Below are 18,211 nucleotides of genomic sequence, written 5' to 3'. Positions count from 1 at the left end.
TTAATCCAGACAGTCAATAATCACAGTAAATATGAAAACCAAGTGAAAAGAGACTGTTTAGATAAAAATGCAAAACCCAACTAGATGCTGCCTACAAACAAAGATGGCGGTGAAGTTGTAACGGGGGTGTGTATATCTGGGGTTTTGGGGTTGGATTGAGTTAGGTGGTAGCTGCACAAGGGTAGTTCCTTTGTAATTGCTTGTTAAACTCCATTTTTTGTACTTGAAATGTATATTCCTGATAAATAAAGTGGTAATCAAATGTGTGCTGAGGTGCGGAAGGAGCCTCAACTCTTCCTTTCCTTGGGACACTGGACTTGCACTGAACAAGGATGCACCTGCCCTTCATGAACTGAGTGCACTGACTGTTTATGGCAGCTGAGGGTTGCGAGACCTGTCTGTAAGCCACAGTTAGAGGCACAGCTCTTGATTGGCACAGAGGCAGACACAAGTCAGGGAATGTCATCTCAGGAAGGGCCTCAGAGGTCTCCTGATACTGGTCCTCACAGCGTGGCCTGTGTACCAGCAGCATCAGAGCCCTGGGAGAACTTGTCAGAAACACAGACTCCAAGACCCACCCAGACATACAATCAGAACAACATCCCCAGGTGACTAGTCAGCACCATTCTAGCCGTCCGTCTGCTCACCAGTCCTTGATTTACCTGCTCTGGTGGTGTTAGTTACCACCTCCTCAGTCCTGCTGTATGGCAGCAGGTGCAGGTATCTTGGGTGCTTTACGTGAGAGGCACAGTCAAGTTCCGTTCTGATGAGACCGTTGGCATCACAAAGGATACCTGCCCTTATTCACACCCAGGAATCGGTCCCAGGGCCTTTCTCAGCACCTTCCTTTCTTCATGGAGCATATGTGTACCAAGCACCTGCTGCATGTGAGGCCCTGGGCCAGAGACTGGAGAAACTGAGGTAATCTGACAGTCCCTGGCCCCAAGCTGGGGTGGCAGTAGGTGAGCAGATTTCCAGTGCAGAGTAGAGCCTGCAGTGCTCACAGCTTGCACAGGGGACCCAGATGCACATGGGTTAGGCAGGTAATCCCAGAGGGAGAGGGTGTGTGCTTGCTGGGGAAGGAGATACCTGTGCTGACCTACATAGTAAGAATTAACCCAAGTGGAGCAGGTCAGGAGGAGTAGGAAGGGACCATTCTGGCAATAAGAAAAATGTTGTATTGGGAATTCTCTGGTGGCCTAGTGGATAGGACTCCACACTTTCTCTGCTGAGCCCTAGTTCAATCCCTAGTTAGGCGACTAAGATCCTGCAAGCTGTGTGGTGTGGCCAAAAGGAAAAAAAAAAAAAAAGAGTTTTATCTCAGAAGAGAAACTAACAGTTAGCTTTTCCTTTCCTGTGCCTTGTTTTTGTCTCTTAATACTCCGGAGACAAATAGTCCAGTCTTCTCATTGGCCTGGTCTCCACTGTTTGATTGGAAAACTCCGGTAACTTTTCTCTGTCTCTGCTGTGGTGACTGTTCTCCCTTTTGACAGGCACAGGCGTCCAGTGGAGGAACATGGGCCATATAGGAGGAGAGTTTAACTTCACTCAGGTGCTGCTGATGCTGCTGCTGGACTCTGTCTTATACGGCTTGGTGGCCTGGTATGTGGAGGCCATCTTCCCAGGAGAGTATGGTATACCCAAGCCCTGGTACTTCTTTCTCACGGTGAGTACTGATGCTGCTGTTTTATAGGTTGACACCAGGATTTTTATAGCTTGTCATCAATGTTCCTATCCCTCTTGGTGATATTGGTTTCACCTTCAAACTCCAAGAAATCTAAGTTGGGGTTCTCCAATCTGGATTCACCCCAAACCTGTCAACTTATGGTTGCCAAAGGAGCATGATTAATGAGTCTCAGTCTCTCTGACTCTTGCCCCACTGCTGATTCCCTGTGCAGACGCCCCTTAAGAGTGTGGCGGCTGTCTCATGGGCCCCCTTGAGTGGCAGGCCCTACATTCCCCCACAGAATACCACCCCAACGAGCTAGAGCCCTCAGGACTCCTTGGCCTCTTTTCTCTGGGACTGGTGGCAAGGCCCTGGCGCTCTTTGAGACCTCTGTGACCCGAGGGCACAGCTTTTGTTGATGACCCCATGAAGTTCTCAGAATCTCTTCTCTTCTACAATGACTGCATTTTTCTTACAAAGTTGAACGCTTTATGCCTGATTCGGTCCTCTTGCAGATTCAGTCTGATCCCATCTGAATTGCACAGGTCCTCACTTCAGGCCTTGGCAAAGGCCACTGTGCTTGCCCTTCTTGGTCTGTGGAGAAGTGCGTGGATTGTTAGCACCAGCGTTTCTCCAGACCTTTGCCCACAGGGAGGCTGCTGGCCGTCCCAACAGCTTCCCCTGTGCACCAGGAGTGTGCACGTGAGGCATCTTCTGTAGCTCCATCCCCCGGACCATGGGTTGTAGGTTGAAATGCAGTTTATTAGTAGTGAGTCTGTGAGCAAATTCTTGACTCCTTCAGGCATCATCAAATGTTCGATACCAGGAAATCTGGCAGGTGAGGCTGAGGATGGGGGTGGGAGGAGGGAAGTGTGAGAATTTAATTTACCAAAATATTTTTCTTCCAGAAGAAGAAGCTAGTTCACCTAAACATATTAATGAGTTTACTTCCTCTCTAGCCCTCCTACTGGTGGAGAGAACCTACATCCCTTAGGAATCCTGTGGAAGACTTAGAGGATCCTCAGCAAGCTCTGGGAAACAAGTTCATTCAGGATGAGCCTACCAATTTGATAAAAGGAATTGAAATCCAGCATCTATACAAGGTATCAGCTCTCAGATCTTCTGAGAACTTGAGAAATAGTGTATAGAGGTTTCTGTTTCATTCTGACAGTTACAAGATATATTTTGTGATAGATTTCTTTTTTTTTTTTTTTACATCTCAAACAAGCAGAACTTTATTAAACAGGCAGTGAGGGCAGGCTGACCCCAAAGGAGTGGTCTTGTGATAGATTTTTAATTCCCTCTGTCACATTATCCCCCAAATTAGAAGTATTACGTAAAATGTCCTGTTTCCTGTCATAAAGTTAAATGACTGGATGGAGGATCTAGATGATCTCTCTTGAAACAGTCTCACAAATGCGAGGCACCTCTTGTTGGGGACGCCCTAGAACTCAGTCATTTGATGGTCAGCTTTGATCCACCAGTGTTCTTATGCAACCAAATCAAGTGGTAAACCAGATGTCACTGCTGGCTTCCAAATGTGGAAGGGTTCATCCTCTGTCCAGCGTCTGCTGAGTCCTGAGTTGACCAAGGGCTCCCCTGACAGGATGCCTGGGGGTAAGCTCTATACCTTCTGTGTCCTCCAGAGGAGTCGTCCATTCCTCAGACGTGATGGGCCTGCAGAGAGATGGTGCCTTCCATGTGGCTGATACACGGTCAGAGGCAAGGCACTAGCTCAGCACTTTGTGTCACCTTCCTGACCTATGAGATCAAGTGGATCACGTCCTAGTCCAGGGGATCCATGGCACGGGGGATCATCCCAGCTCCTCCACACCCTGTGGGAGAAGCTGGAAATACTCCATCTTCACTGGATTTACTGTGGCTTCAGTACGCAGGGATTTCTCTTTTTCTTTTCTCATAACAGGCAGCCTGCAGGCACATGGTTCTGCCATGATGTCGGCTGCTCAGTAAAGCCGTCCCAGAGCGCTTTGCTCTTTCTACTCACTGACTTTCGTTTATTTTCCCGGGACCAGTGGAAGCATGTAGCTCCCTGCTGTGTGCTTGTCATTCCCTGGTTGCAAGACGGCTGCTGTAGCTCATCTACAGGGAAAGATAAGAGCAAGGGGCTTTCTTTTGGGAAAAATTTTTCCTTCCTCCCTCCCTCCCTTCTTTTCTGCCCTTCAGTAGATCACCCCTTCTTCTTCTTGCCTAGAATTCTGCCAAGTGTCCACCTCGACTTCAGAAAGGAGAGTGAAAAGTCAGGGAAGAGGCCTGTCACACTTGATTCATAATAATCACACCAAATGGTGTTGGGGGCAAGGAAGTGTGCCAGCTTCCTTTCCTCAGCACCCTGCTCCCAAACACAGTAGATAAATTGTGGGGAGGAGTGACACCCAAGTCTCACCCAAATATAGTGTCAGCACTCCAGACCCCACATCCAGCCCTGATGCAGTTTGACAGGGCAGAAATTGTCTAAGGCATAGACTGAAATGTGATGTTATCTTTGCAAATGGCATTGTGGGTGATTTCATTTTATTCTTTATGCTCTTATAAATGGATTACTTGTATAATAAGAAAAAAATAAATGGTGTTTAAAATACTGAAAACATCTGATCTAGAAAACAGGCCAGTCTGTCTGGGGTTCTCTCCCTAGGACAACACCACCCACAGAAGAGGCAGGGTGCCTTTTATCAGGGGTTTGGCCAGGCATTGAGGAGCAAGGTAGGTTCGAGATGCAGGGAGATGATCTCATTCCAGCTCCGGGCCCTTCGTCCTTGAGCTCTGGCCTCCGTGGTCCTGCTGCTTTCCCACCGGGTTCCCGAGGCCAGGGAAAGCCCCCTAGCCTTGCTGGTCGTCAGTAGCTCCAGGCAGCTAAACTGTGAAGGAAGGGGCTCCCTTTGTGGATTTCCACTTGGTGTCCCACTGTTGAACTTTCAGGGGAAGTTGGTGTGGGTGCTCGGCCTGTCATGGGCTCTTCAGAAACGCCACAGCGTGTATGTGTTACGCTATCAGTCACACTTGGCTCTTCAACAGGTGTTCTACAAGGGAAGGGATGAGCATGTGGCAGTCAAAGACCTGACGGTGAACCTATACCAGGGCCAGATCACGGTTCTGCTAGGCCACAACGGAGCGGGCAAGACCACCACCTGCAACATCCTCACAGGTGCGTGTGGACCAGCTCGCCCAAGGACGCACTGGAGAGACCCTTGGTCCAGATCAAGATTGTCTGGCTCCATTTCCCGTCATCAGATTTCCCTGACATTTTTGTTTGTTGTTTGTTTTTTACCATTTAGTGATTCACATTACCCTGTGTCAGGAGGAGGGAATATCTGACTTTTTCAGTCAGTCTGAGGTACTTAGTTTCAAACACTTCCAGGAAACTGTGAACACTGCTGGGCATGTTTCCTTCCAAGCAGAACCTTCCAGTACAGTGAGGCACCACTGATCCCTCAACCAAACATTTCATCCAAACAAATCATACTTTTGATTGCTAGGGGTACTTTTAGAGTGATACCTGGTGAATTATGCTGAAAGTTGTCTGTTTCAGAATAATTTTTATGCCTAAATAGTTCTTCCCATCAACTAAAATAATATCTGCGATATTTGAAAACTCATTCATTCAAGAAAAATGTATTTATTTAAGGGTGAACCCATGTAAGGCTCTGTATAAAACCAGCAAGATACATTTCCAAATCTCAAGGAGCTCTGAAAGCTGACCAGTTCCTCCACTGGTTTTGGATACAGAACACCAGATGTCTGGAGAGCTGTGAGCTCCTCAGAGTCCAGCTGCCACAACCCTCCTCACAGACTGCTGACATACCTTCCACTGAAAACATTGAAGAGCAGCAATATTGTGAAGCTTGGTCTGAGGTGCCTTTGGTATTGGGACACACACACATATATATTCTTTTTTCAGATTCTTTTCCATAATAGTTCATTACAGGATATTAATGAATATAGTTCCCTGTGCTAAAATATAGTTTATCTATCTATAGTAATGTATATATGTTAATCCCAAACTTCTAATTTATCCCCCCGCTTTCCACTTGGGTATCCATAAGTTTGTTTTCTATGTCTGTGAGTCTGTTTCTGTTTTGTAAATAAGTTTGTTTGTATTCATTTTTTTTGGATTCCATATATAAGTGATATCATGACATTTGTCTTGCACTGTCTGCCTTACTCCACTTAGTATGGTATCTTTAGGTCCATCCATGTTGCTATGAACGGTATTATTTCATTCTTTTTTCATGTCTGAGTAAAGCCTTCTTTATCCATTCTTTTGTTGACGGACATTTACGTTGCTTCCATGTCTTGACTATTGTGAACAGTGCTGTTTTGAACATGGGGTACATGTATCTTTTTGAATTAGAGTTTTTGTCTTTTCCAGGTATACGCTCAGGAATGAGATTGTTGGATCATACAGTAATCCTGTTTTTAGTTTTTAGGAGCCTCCAGATTGTTTCTCATAGTGGCTCCTCTAATTTACATTCTCACCAACAGTGTAGAAGGATTCCCTTTTCTCCGTACCCTCACTAGCATTTACTAATTTGTAAATTTTTTGAAGTTAAGATGGCCATTTTGACTTGTGTAAGGTAATACTTTGTTGTGGTTTTGCTTTGTATTTCTCTAATAATTAGCGATATTGAGCATCTTCTCATATGCCTGTTGGCCATCTATACGTCTTCTTTGGAGAAATGTTTATTTAGATTTTCTGCCCATTTCTTGATTGAATTGTTTTTTTATATTAATCAGTATAAGTTATCTATATATTTTGGAAATATAAATCTCTCATCGATACATCATTTGCAAATATTTTCTTCCATTCTGTAGGTTGTTTTTTTGTTTTGTTTATGGTTTTCTTTGCTGTGCAAAAGCTTTTGGATCCCATTTGTCTATTTTTGTCTATGCTTTTCTTGCCTTAGAAGACAGATCCAAAAAAGTATTGTTATGATTTATGTTAAAGAATTTTCTGTTTTCTTTTAGGAGTTTGAGAGTAGCCAGTCTTACATTTAGTTTTATTTTGAGTTTATTTTTCTATATGGTGTGAGAAAATGTTCCAGTTTTATTCTTTTACATGTAAATGTCCCATGGAAAAGAGACTGTCTTTTCTGCATTGTATATTCTTGCCCCCTTCATAGATTAATTGACCATAAGTGCATGGATTTGTTTCTGGCTTTCTATCCTGTTCCATTGATGTATGTGTCTGTTTTCATGCCAGTATCATACTGTTTTGATTATTGTAGTTTTGTAGTATAGTGTGAAGTCAGGAAGCATGATTCCTCCTATTCTATTCTTCTTTATCAAGATTGTTTTGGAGATCCAGGTTCTTTTGTGTTTTCATACAAATTAAAATCATCTTTTTGTTCCAGTTCTGTGGAAAAAAAAATGCCATTGGTAATTTGATACACATTGTGTTGAATCTGTGGGTAGCCTTGGTAGTTTGATCATTTTAATAATAATAATTCTTCCAATCCAAGAGCACAGTAAATCTTTACATCTACTGGTGTTGTCTTCAATCTCTTTCATCAGTATCTTACAGTTTTCCAGATTCAGATTTTTTTTATTATCTCCTTCAGTTCAATTCAGTCACTCAGTCGTGTCTGACTCTTTGCGACCCCATGAATTGCAGCACGCCAGGCCTCCCTGTCCATCACCAACTCCCGGAGTTCACTCAAACTCATGTCCATCAAGTTGGTGATGCCATCCAGCCATCTCATCCTCTGTCGTCCCCTTCTCCTCCTGCCCCCAATCCCTTCCAGCATCAGGGTCTTTTCCAATGAGTCAACTCTTCGCATGAGGTGGCCAAAGTACTGGAGTTTCAGCTTTAGCATCATTCCTTCCAAAGAACACCCAGGACTGATCTCCTCTACAGTGGACTGGCTGGATCTCCTTGCAGTCCAAGGGACTCTCAAGAGTCTTCTCCAACACCACAGTTCAGAAGCATCAATTCTTCGGTGCTCAGCTTTCTTCACAGTTCAGCTCTCACATCCATACATGTCTACTGGAAAAACAGTAGCCTTGACTAGACGGACCTTTGTTGGCAAAGTAATGTCTCTGCTTTTGAATATGCTATCTGGGTTGGTCATAACTTTCCTTCCAAGGAGTAAGCATCTTTTAATTTCATGGCTGTAGTCACCATCTGCAGTGATTTTGGAGCCCCAAAAAATAAAGTCTGACACTTGTTTTCCCATCTATTTCCCATGAAGTGATGGGACCAGATGCCATGATCTTAATTTTCTGAATGTTGAGGTTTAAGCCAACTTTTTCACTCTCCTCTTTTACTTTCATCAAGAGGCTTTTTAGTTCTTCTTCACTTTCTGCCATAAGGGTGGTGTCATCTGCACATCTGAGGTTATAGATATTTCTCCCGGCAATCTTGATTCCACTTGTGCTTCTTACAGCCCAGCGTTTCTCATGATGTACTCTGCATATAAGTTAAATAAGCAGGTGACAATATACAGCCTGTTGTTCCATGTCCAGTTCTAACTGTTGCTTCCTGACCTACATACAGGTTTCTCAAGAGGCAGGTCAGGTGGTCTGGTATTCCCATCTCTTTCAGAATTTTCCATAGTTTATTGTGATCCACACAGTCAAAGGCTTTGGCATAGTCAATAAAGCAGAAATAGATGTTTTTCGGGAACTCTCTTGCTTTTTTGATGATCCAGCAGATGTTGGCAATTTGATCTCTGGTTCCTCTGCCTTTTCTAAAACCAGCTTGAACATCAGGAATTTCACGGTTCACGTATTGCTGAAGCCTGGCTTGGAGAATTTAGAGCATTACTTTAGTAGCGTGTGAGATGAGTGCAATTGTGCGGTAGTTTGAGCACTCTTTGGCATTGCCTTTCTTTGAGATTGGAATGAAAACTGACCTTTTCCCGTCCTGTGGCCACTGCTGAGTTTTCCAAATTTGCTGGCATATTGAGTCCAGCACTTTCACAGCATCATCTTTCAGGATTTGAAATAGCCCAACTGGAATTCCATCACCTCCACTGGCATTGTTCATAGTGATGCTTTCTAAGGCCTACTTGACTTTGCATTCCAGGATGTCTGGCTCTAGGTGAGTGATCACACCATCGTGATTATCTTGGTCGTGAAGATTTTTTTTGTACAGTTCTTCTGTGTATTCTTGCCACCTCTTCTTAGTATCTTCTGCTTGTGTTAGGTCCATACCATTTCTGTCCTTTATTGAGCCCATCTTTGCATGAACTGTTCCCTTGGTATCTCTAATTTTCTTGAAGAGATCTCTAGTCTTTCCCATTCTGTTGTTTTCCTCTATTTCTTTGCATCTGTTTCTACTACCCCTAAATGTCCTTGTACACGGTCATGGAACATATACTCCTTGGCTGCTGCTGACTGTGACATGAAACAGGATAGTATGTATAAGAGCAGCAGACAAAGCAGAGGGCATCAGTAAGCCTTTGTACTGTTGTGGCTCTGAATGACAATGACTTTAGGATATTATGTCTTCCACTTGCTTCTAGGACTTATTACACCTTCAAGAGGACAGGTATTTATCAATGGATATGAAATTTCTAAAGACATGCTTCAAATCCGGAAGAGCATGGGCTGGTGCCCCCAGCATGATATCTTGTATGATAACTTGACTGTAGCGGAACATCTTTATTTCTATGCTCAGGTGAGTCGGTGGGTGATAGACTTGGTTTCCTCTGTATCCATTTTTAAGGATGGTAAGATAACTTGCAACTTTCTGACTCAACCTCAGAGAAACTTGAAACCTTGTACGGACACTATTCCCTAAACATTCAGGAAAAGGCAGGGGTGTGGCATTTAAGATCTTTGAATTAAAGAGTTTCTAGAAAGTATTGTTTTAGTCTAATTATTTACTTTATTGATGAAATTCACATATCATAAAATTCACCATTTTGCTTATTTGCAATATAAAATTCAGTAGTTTTAAAAACTACATTCACAGCACTCTCTAACTACAGAACATTTTCATCTCCCTGAAAACAAACCTGGATCCATCAATGGTCACTCCCCATTCTTCCTTCCCCCCAGCCCCTGGAAATCACTAATCTGCTGTCTGTCACTGTAGATTTGACTATTCTGAGTAGTTCATATGAGTGGAATCACACAAAATGTGACCGTCTGTGTCTGGTTTCTTTCACTTAATGTGTTCAAGAATTATCCATATTTCAGCATGTATCAATACTTCACTCCTTTCAATGGCTGAATAATGTTACCTTGTTTGGAATTGTATGCCATATCTTGGTTATCCATTCATCAGTTGATGGACTCCTGGGTTGTACCTTTCGGCCACGTGAATAATACCATGAATTCTAATGTTCAAGTTTTTGTTTAAGTTTTAGTTCTTTGAAGTTTCAGTTTCACCTAGTTTCAGTTCTTTGAAGTATATACCTAGTAGTGAAATTCAAGGGTCATAAGCTCTACCTCTGTGTTTAACTTTTTAAAAAACTTTCTGAGGTACTTCCATTCTAGGTGCCATAAATTGGTATCTCATGGTGGGTTTGATTTGCATTTCCCCAATGACTGTAATGATATTAAGCATCTTTTCATTTGCTTATTGGCCATTTATTTATTTATTTGGAGAAATGTCTACTAAAGCCTTTGCCCATTTTTCAGTTGGGTTGCTTATCTCTTTGTAGTTTTGTGTATTCTAGATGGTAGATCCTTATCAAGTATATGATTTGCAAAAAACTTTCTCCCAGTTCTGTGCATTCTCTTTCCCCTTTGTTGATAATGTCCTTTGATGCACAAAAGTTTTGAATTCTGATGAAATTCAGTGTCTCTGTATTTTCTTTAGTTGTTATGTTCTTGATGTCATATTTTAAAAAGCATTGCCTGGGATTTACACCTGTTTCCTTCTGAGAGTTTCGTACATTAGTTCTTACATAATTATACATTAGGTCTTTGATACATTTTGAGCTAATTTTTAGATGGTGTGAGATAGAGGTCAGATTCATTCTTTTGCATGTGAATATTCAATTGTCCAGCACCATTTGTTGAAATGACCATTATTTCCCCATTGAATAGTCTTGGCACCTTTGTCAGAAATCAACTGACCGTAGATACATGGGATTATTCCTAGACTCTCACTTCTATTTCATTGGTCTATGCATCTATCCTTATGCCAATACCACAATGTCTTAGTTAGTATAGCTTTGTAGGAAGTTTAAAAGAATATTTATTTATTTATTTGGCTGTGCCAGTTCTTAGTTGAGGCATTGGGATCTAGTCCCCTGATCAAGCCTGGGCCCCTGCATTGGGAGCATGGGGCTTTCTGCCACTAGACCACCAGGGAAGTCCCTGTAGTAAGTTTGGAAATCAAAGAATGTGAGCCCTCCAACTCTTTTTTGTTTGTTTTCAAGATTGTTTTGCCTGTTCCAGGTCACTTTCATTTCCCTGTAAACTCTAGGGTCAGCTTGCCCCTTGGACTCTTTATTCTTCTAATATGCTGCATCAATGCAGTGCAGTTTGACACTAAGGATGGAGCCAGTGCACGCTTCACACGCTACAGGCACAGTGCCCCACAGACTGCGGTCGTGTCAGAAAACAGCCGCGAGCCTGGGCTCCCAACAGAGCACTGCCCACAACCTGCCTACAAAGTTAGGAGTTCCCACTGACTCCTCAGCTTCATTAATTCGCTAGAAGGACTCACAGAACTCAGGATTATAGTATATATTATATGTATATATTATAAAGGATACATAAATCAGTACCAGTAAAAGAAGAGACATGCAGGGTGATGTCTGGGAGGGTCCCAAATGAAAAGCTTCCATGTCTTAAGAATGTGTCCCCTCTTGGCGCATCACTGTATAGAGGGTAGCTCACCTAAGTTTCACCTAAGTGTCTAGTTTTTTTTTTTTTTAACTTTACAATATTGTATTGGTTTTGCCATATATCAACATGAATCCGCCACAGGTATACACGTGTTCCCCATCCTGAACCCTCCACCCTTCTCCCTCCCCGTACCATCCCTCTGGGTTGTCCCAGTGCACCAGCCCCAAGCATCCAGTATTGTGCATCGAACCTGGACTGGCAACTCGTTTCACATATGATGTTATACATGTTTCAGTGCCATTCTCCCAAATCATCCCCCACTCCCTGTCCCACAGAGTCCAAAAGACTGTTCTATACATCAGTGTCTCTTTTGCTGTCTTGTATACAGGGTTATCGTTACCATCTTTCTAAATTCCATATATGTGTGTTAGTATACTGTATTGGCAGAGAAGGCAATGTCACCCCACTCCGGTACTCTTGCCTGGAAAATCCATGGACGGAGGAGCCTGGTAGGCTGTAGTCCATGGGGTCGCTAAGAGTCAGACACGACTGAGCGACTTCACTTTCACTTTTCACTTTCATGCATTGGAGAAGGAAATGGCAACCCACTCCAGTGTTCTTGCCTGGAGAATCCCAGGGACAGGGGAGCCTGGTGGGCTGCCGTCTATGAAGTCGCACAGAGTCGAACACGACTGAGGTGACTTAGCAGTAGCAGCAGCATACTGTATTGGTGTTTTTCTTTCTGGCTTACTTCACTCTGTATAATCGGCTCCAGTTTCATCCACCTCATTAGAACTGATTCAAATGTATTCTTTTTAATGGCTGAGTAATACTCCATGGTGTATATGTACCACAGCTTTCTTATCCATTCATCTGCTGATGGACATCTAGGTTGCTTCCATGTCCTGGCTATTATAAACAGTGCTGCTATGAACAGTGGGGTACACGTGTCTCTTTCAATTCTGGTTTCCTCAGTGTGTATGCCCAGAAGTGGGATTGCTGGGTCATATGGCAGTTCTATTTCCAGTTTTTTAAGGAATCTCCACACTGTTCTCCATAGTGGCTGTACTAGTTTGCATTCCCACCAACAGTGTAAGAGGGTTCCCTTTTCTCCACACCCTCTCCAGCATTTTTTGCCTGTAGACTTTTGGATCGCAGCCATTCTGACTGGCGTGAAATGGTACCTCATAGTGGTTTTGATTTGCATTTCTCTGATAATGAGTGATGTTGAGCATCTTTTCATGTGTTTGTTAGCCATCTGTATGTCTTCTTTGGAGAAATGTCTGTTTAGTTCTTTGGCCCATTTTTTGATTGGATCATTTATTTTTCTGGAATTGAGCTGTAGGAGTTGCTTGTATATTTTTGAGATTAGTTGTTTGTCAGTTGCTTCATTTGTTGTTATTTTCTCCCATTCTGAAGGCTGTCTTTTCACCTTGCTTATAGTTTCCTTTGTTGTGCAGAAGCTTTTAAATTTAATTAGGTCCCGTTTGTTTATTTTGGTTTTATTTCCAATATTCTGGGAGGTGGGTCATACAGGATCCTGCTTTGATGTATGTCAGAGAGTGTTTTGCCCATGTTCTCCTCAAGGAGTTTTATAGTTTCTGGTCTTACGTTTAGATCTTTAATCCATTTTGAGTTTATTTTTGTGAATGTTGTTAGAAAGTATTCTAGCTTCATTCTTTTACAAGTGGTTGACCAGTTTTCCCAGCACCACTTGTTAAAGAGATTGTCTTTTCTCCATTGTATATTCTTGCCTCCTTTGTCAAAGATAAGGTGTCCATAGGTGCGTGGATTTATCTCTGGGCTTTCTATTTTGTTCCATTTAAGTGTCTAGTTTTTATTGGATTTTCATTACATAGGTTCATGAGTGAATCATGAACCTCATGACTAAACTTAATCTGCAGTCTCTCCCTCCTGGCAGATCGGGAGATCAGATTGATAACCTGGCTCAAAGCCCCAACTCTCAAACTACATGGTTGATCTTTCTGATATGACCAGCCAGGATCTTGAACACTTCAGTAGCAGGTGTACTCAGTACCTGAGGTAGTACTCAGGTACTACCAGGAGTAACAAAGACATACCATCCCTCCAAGGATTTAGAGGCTCCTCCCAGTAACTGGGGACAGACACCAGGCAGATTCTTTATTATTTAATACATACAATGATTCTTAATATATTGAACCTTTCTTGCATTCCTGGAATAAATCCCACTTGGTCATGGTGTATAACCCTTTTAATATGCTGTAGTAGCTGGGCTGGAAGAAGCACAAGCTGGAATCAAGACTGCCGGGAGAAATATCAATAACCTCAGATATGTAGATGACACCACCCTTATGGCATAAAGTGAAGAAGAACTAAAAAGCCTCTTGATGAAAGTAAAAGAGGAGAGTGGAAAAAGTTGGCTTAAAGCTCAACATTCAGAAAACTAAGATCATGGCATCTGGTCCCATCACTTCATGGGAAATAGATGGGGAAACAGTGGAAACAGTGTCAGACTTAATTTTTTGGGCTCCAAAATCACTACAGATGGTGATTGCAGCCATGAAATTAAAAGACGCTTACTCCTTGGAAGGAAAGTTATGACCAACCTAGATAGCATATTGAAAAGCAGAAACATTACTTTGCCAACAAAAGTCCGTCTAGTCAAGGCTATGGTTTTTCCTGTGGTCATGTATGGATATGAGAGTTGGACTGTGAAGAAAGCTGAGCACCGAAGAACTGATGCTTTTGAATTGTGGTGTTGGAGAAGACTCTTGAGAGTTCCTTGGACTGCAAGGGGATCCAACCAGTCCATTCTAAAGGAAATCAGCCCTGGGTGTTCTTTGGAAGGACTGATGCTAAAGCTGAAACTACAATACTTTGGCCACCTCATGAGAAGGGTTGACTCATTGGAAAAGACTCTGATCTTGGGAGGGATTGGGGGCAGGAGGAGAAGGGGACGACAGAGGATGAGATGGCTGGATGGCATCACTGACTCGATGGACGTGAGTCTGAGTGAACTCCGGGAGTTTGTGATGGACAGGGAGGCCTGGCGTGCTGCGATTCATGGGGTTGCAAAGAGTCGGGCACGACTGAGCGACTGAACTGAACTGAACTGAACTTAGTATTAATAAGTCATTTTTTTAGATGGTTCAAGATGAAAAAGCCAGGTCTTCCCTGGCAGTCAAGTGGTTAAGACTCTGCCCTTTCACTACCGAGTGCCCAGGTTCAATCCCTGGTCAGGGAACTAAGATCCCACACGCCTCACAGCTTGTGGAAAAAAAAGATGCAAAAGCCTTGTATCCCTTTCCCTGAAGGTAGTAAGTTTACTGTGTATCTTTCTCATGTGTAGTTTATGTATATATAATACCCCCCTTATTTGTGGGGGATTTGCTCCAAGACCACCAGTGGATGCCTGAAATCTCAGATAGTTCCAAAGTCTATATGTCCTCTGTTTTTTTCCTGTACATGCAACCTATGACAAAGTTTAATTTATAAATTAAGCACAGCAAGACATTAACAACAATCAATAAAATAGAACAATTATAACAATATACTATAATAAAGGAGCTTCCCTGATGGCTCAGATGGTAGAGAATCTGCCTGCAATGCAGGAGACCCAGGTTCAATCCCTATGTCAAGAAGATTCCCTGGAGAAGCAGATGGCCACCAACTGCAGTATTCTTGCCTGGAGGATTCCATGGACAGAGGAGCCTGACGGGCTGTAATAAAAGTTACGTGAATGTGATCTCTCCCTCTCACAATATTTTATTGTACTGTACTTAAAGATGGCACTGTGGTAAAGAATCCACCTGCCAATGCAGGAGATACAAGAGACATGGGTCTGATCCCTGTGTCAGGAAGAACCCCTGGAGGAGGACATGGCAACCCACTCCAGTATTCTTGCCTGGAGAATCCCATGGACAGAGGAGCCTGGTGGCTACAGTCCGTGTAGTTGCAAAGTTGGACACGACTGAAGCTACTTAGCACGCACGCACCGTTCTTGTGATTTCAGATGGTAAGATGCCCATGTGATGAGATGAAGTGAGGTGAAGGATTTCAGGCATTGTGACACAGCTTTAGGCTGTTGACCTTCTGATGATTCATCAAAAGTAGGATCCAGGCTCCAGGTGATCCTGGATCATCAGGTCATGAAAGTGTTGATGGTTGGATGTCAAAAGCAGACGATGTCAATGGGTAGGGATCCTGAGCAGGACAGAGCAGCGTGGCACATGATTTCAGAGTTCAAGACACTCAGAATGGTGTGCACAATTTAAAACTTAGAAGTTTATTTCTGTTAATTTTTTATTTAATGTTTTCAGACCATGGTTCACTGTGGGTAGTGGGTAACTAAAACTGTGGAAAGAAAAATCTCAGATAAGGGAGATAAGGGGTTACTGCTCTACAAGCAAAATGCTTGTTGGGCGCTCCCTGGCCCCGTTGGAAGCCCTGGCCGGATCTCCATCCCTGCCGTTTCAGCTGAAAGGCTTGCCGCGTCAGAAGTGCCCTGAGGAGGTCAAACGCATGCTGCACGTGCTCGGGCTGGAGGAGAAGCGGGATTCCCGGAGCAGGTTTCTGAGCGGCGGGATGCGGCGCAAGCTCTCCATCGGCATTGCCCTCATCGCGGGCTCCAAGGTAGGCCCGGGGGGCCTGCGGCGCAGCCTGAAGCCCAGGCCGGGGCTCTGCCGTCCTCACGGGGCTGCCCCTCCGCCCTCCAGGTGCTGATGCTGGACGAGCCCACCTCGGGCGTGGACGCCATCTCCAGGAGGGCCATCTGGGACCTTCTGCAGCAGCACAAGAGCGACCGCACCATCCTGCTGACTACCCACTTCATGGACGAGGCTGACTTGCTGGGGGACCGCATCGCCATCATGGCCAAGGGGGAGCTGCAGTGCTGCGGGTCGTCGCTGTTCCTCAAGGAGAAATACGGTGAGCGGGGCCGGCGGGCAGCCGAAAGTCCATTCCACATGGGGTCGCGTGGCTGGTCCAGGTGCGGGAGAAAGTGCCCACTGGTCATGTTCCCCGAGGGCCCCTGAGGTCAGGTGGGGAGCGGCCTTCTCTAGATGGCCTGTCTGCTCCCTGTGGGTGGAGACCCGAGGCCCAGGCAGAGGGGCTGTGAGAATGACAAGGAGAGTGGAAAGAATCTCTGAGACTTGGAGTCAGAAGACCTGTGCCTGAGCTCCATGCTGGTAGTTTACTCCTTCTTCATCCTTGTTACAAAGTTAGTTCATCGTTTTGTAGCCTTAGTTTCAGTTCAGTTCAGTTGCTCAGTTGTGTCCTACTCTTTGCGACCCAATGGACCACAGCACGCCAGGCTTCTCTGTCCATCACTATCTCCTGGAGGTTACTCAAACTCACATCCATCGAGTCAGTGATGCCATCCAACCATCTCATCCTCTGTCATCCCCTTCTCCCACCTTCAATCTTTCCCAGCATCAGGGTCTTTTCAAATGAGTCAGCTCTTTGCATCAGGTGGCCAAAGTATTGGAGCTTCAGTTTCAGCATCAGTCCTTCCAATGAATATTCAGGACTGATTTCCCTTAGGATGGACTGGTTGGATCTCCTTGAAGTCCAAGGGACTCTCAAGAGTCTTCTCCAACACCACAGTTCAAAAGCAGCAATTCTTCAGCTCTCAGATTTCTTTATAGTCCAACTCTCACATCCATACATGACCACAGGAAAACTATAGTTTTGACTAGACAGACCTTTGTTGGAAAAGTAATGTCTCTGCTTTTAATATGCTGTGTAAGTTGGTCATAGCTTTTCTTCTAAGGAGCAAGCATCTTTTAATTTCATGGCTGTGGTCACCATCTGCAGTGATTTTGGAGCCCAAGAAAATAAAGTCTCTCACTGTTTGCATTGTTTCCCCATCTGTTTGCCATTAAGTGATGGGACCAGATGCCATGATCTTAGTTTTCTGAATGTTGAGTTTTAAGCCAGCTTTTTCACTCTCCTCTTTCACTTTTATCAAGAGGCTCTTTAGGTCGTCTTCACTTTCTGCCATAAGGGTGTCATCATCTACTTATCTGAGGTTATTGATATTTCTTCTGGCAATCATGATTCCAGCTTGTGCTTCACCCAGCCCAGCATTTCGCATGATGTACTCTGAATATAAGTTAAGTAAACAGAGCGACCATATACAGCCTTGATGTACTCCTTTTCCAATTTGGAACCAGTCTCTTTTTCCATGTCCAGTTCTAACTGTTGCTTCTTGACCTGCATACAGATTTCGCAGGGGGCATGTCAGGTGGTCTGGTATTCCCCCCTCTTGAAGAATTTTCCACAGTTTGTTGAGATCTACACAGTCGAAGACTTTGGCATAATCAATAAAGCAGAAGTAGATGTTTTTCTGGAACTCTCTTGCTTTTTCAATGATCCAATGGATGTTGGCAATTTGATCTCTGGTTCCTCTGCCTTTTCTAAATCCAGCTTGAACATCTGGAAGTTCATGGTTCACGTACTGTTGAAGCCTCACTTGGATAATTTTGAGCATTACTTTGCAGTGTGTGAGATGAGTGCAATTGTGCAGTAGTTTGAGCATTCTTTGGCATTGCCTTTCTTTGGGATTGGAATGAAAACTGACCTTTTCCAGTCCTGTGGCCACTGCTGAGTTTTCCAAACTTCTTGGCATATTAAGTGCAGCACTTCCACAACATCATCTTTTAGGCATTGAAATAGCTCAGCTGTAATTCCATCACCTCCACTAGCTTTATTCCTTGTGATGCTTCCTAAGTCCCACTTGACTTCACATTCCAGGGTATCTGGCTCTGGGTAAGTGATCACACCATTGTGGTTATCTGGGCC

At 43.9% G+C, this 18,211-nt stretch overlaps 1 protein-coding gene across 1 annotated transcript in view; it reads left to right on the top strand.

Annotated features, from left to right (window-relative positions):
* LOC147345629 (ATP-binding cassette sub-family A member 17-like) overlaps positions 1-18,211 on the top strand; it is a 107,753-nt gene that overhangs the window by 43,365 nt on the left and 46,177 nt on the right. The window contains exons 10-15 of the mRNA XM_086376388.1: positions 1,494-1,666; positions 2,626-2,769; positions 4,700-4,829; positions 9,148-9,302; positions 15,887-16,042; positions 16,126-16,336. Of these exons, the coding sequence (XP_086232514.1) occupies positions 1,494-1,666; positions 2,626-2,769; positions 4,700-4,829; positions 9,148-9,302; positions 15,887-16,042; positions 16,126-16,336 (969 nt within the window). The remainder of the gene's footprint in view (positions 1-1,493; positions 1,667-2,625; positions 2,770-4,699; positions 4,830-9,147; positions 9,303-15,886; positions 16,043-16,125; positions 16,337-18,211) is intronic.

The sequence above is a fragment of the Bos grunniens genome, chromosome 25 (genome assembly GCF_055505025.1).
Source record: "Bos grunniens cultivar Pamir isolate PY7600 chromosome 25, Bosgru_T2T1.0, whole genome shotgun sequence".
Lineage (NCBI taxonomy): Eukaryota > Metazoa > Chordata > Mammalia > Artiodactyla > Bovidae > Bos > Bos grunniens.
Note: the sequence above shows the minus strand (reverse complement) of the source record. Positions and strands in the feature narration are given on the sequence as shown.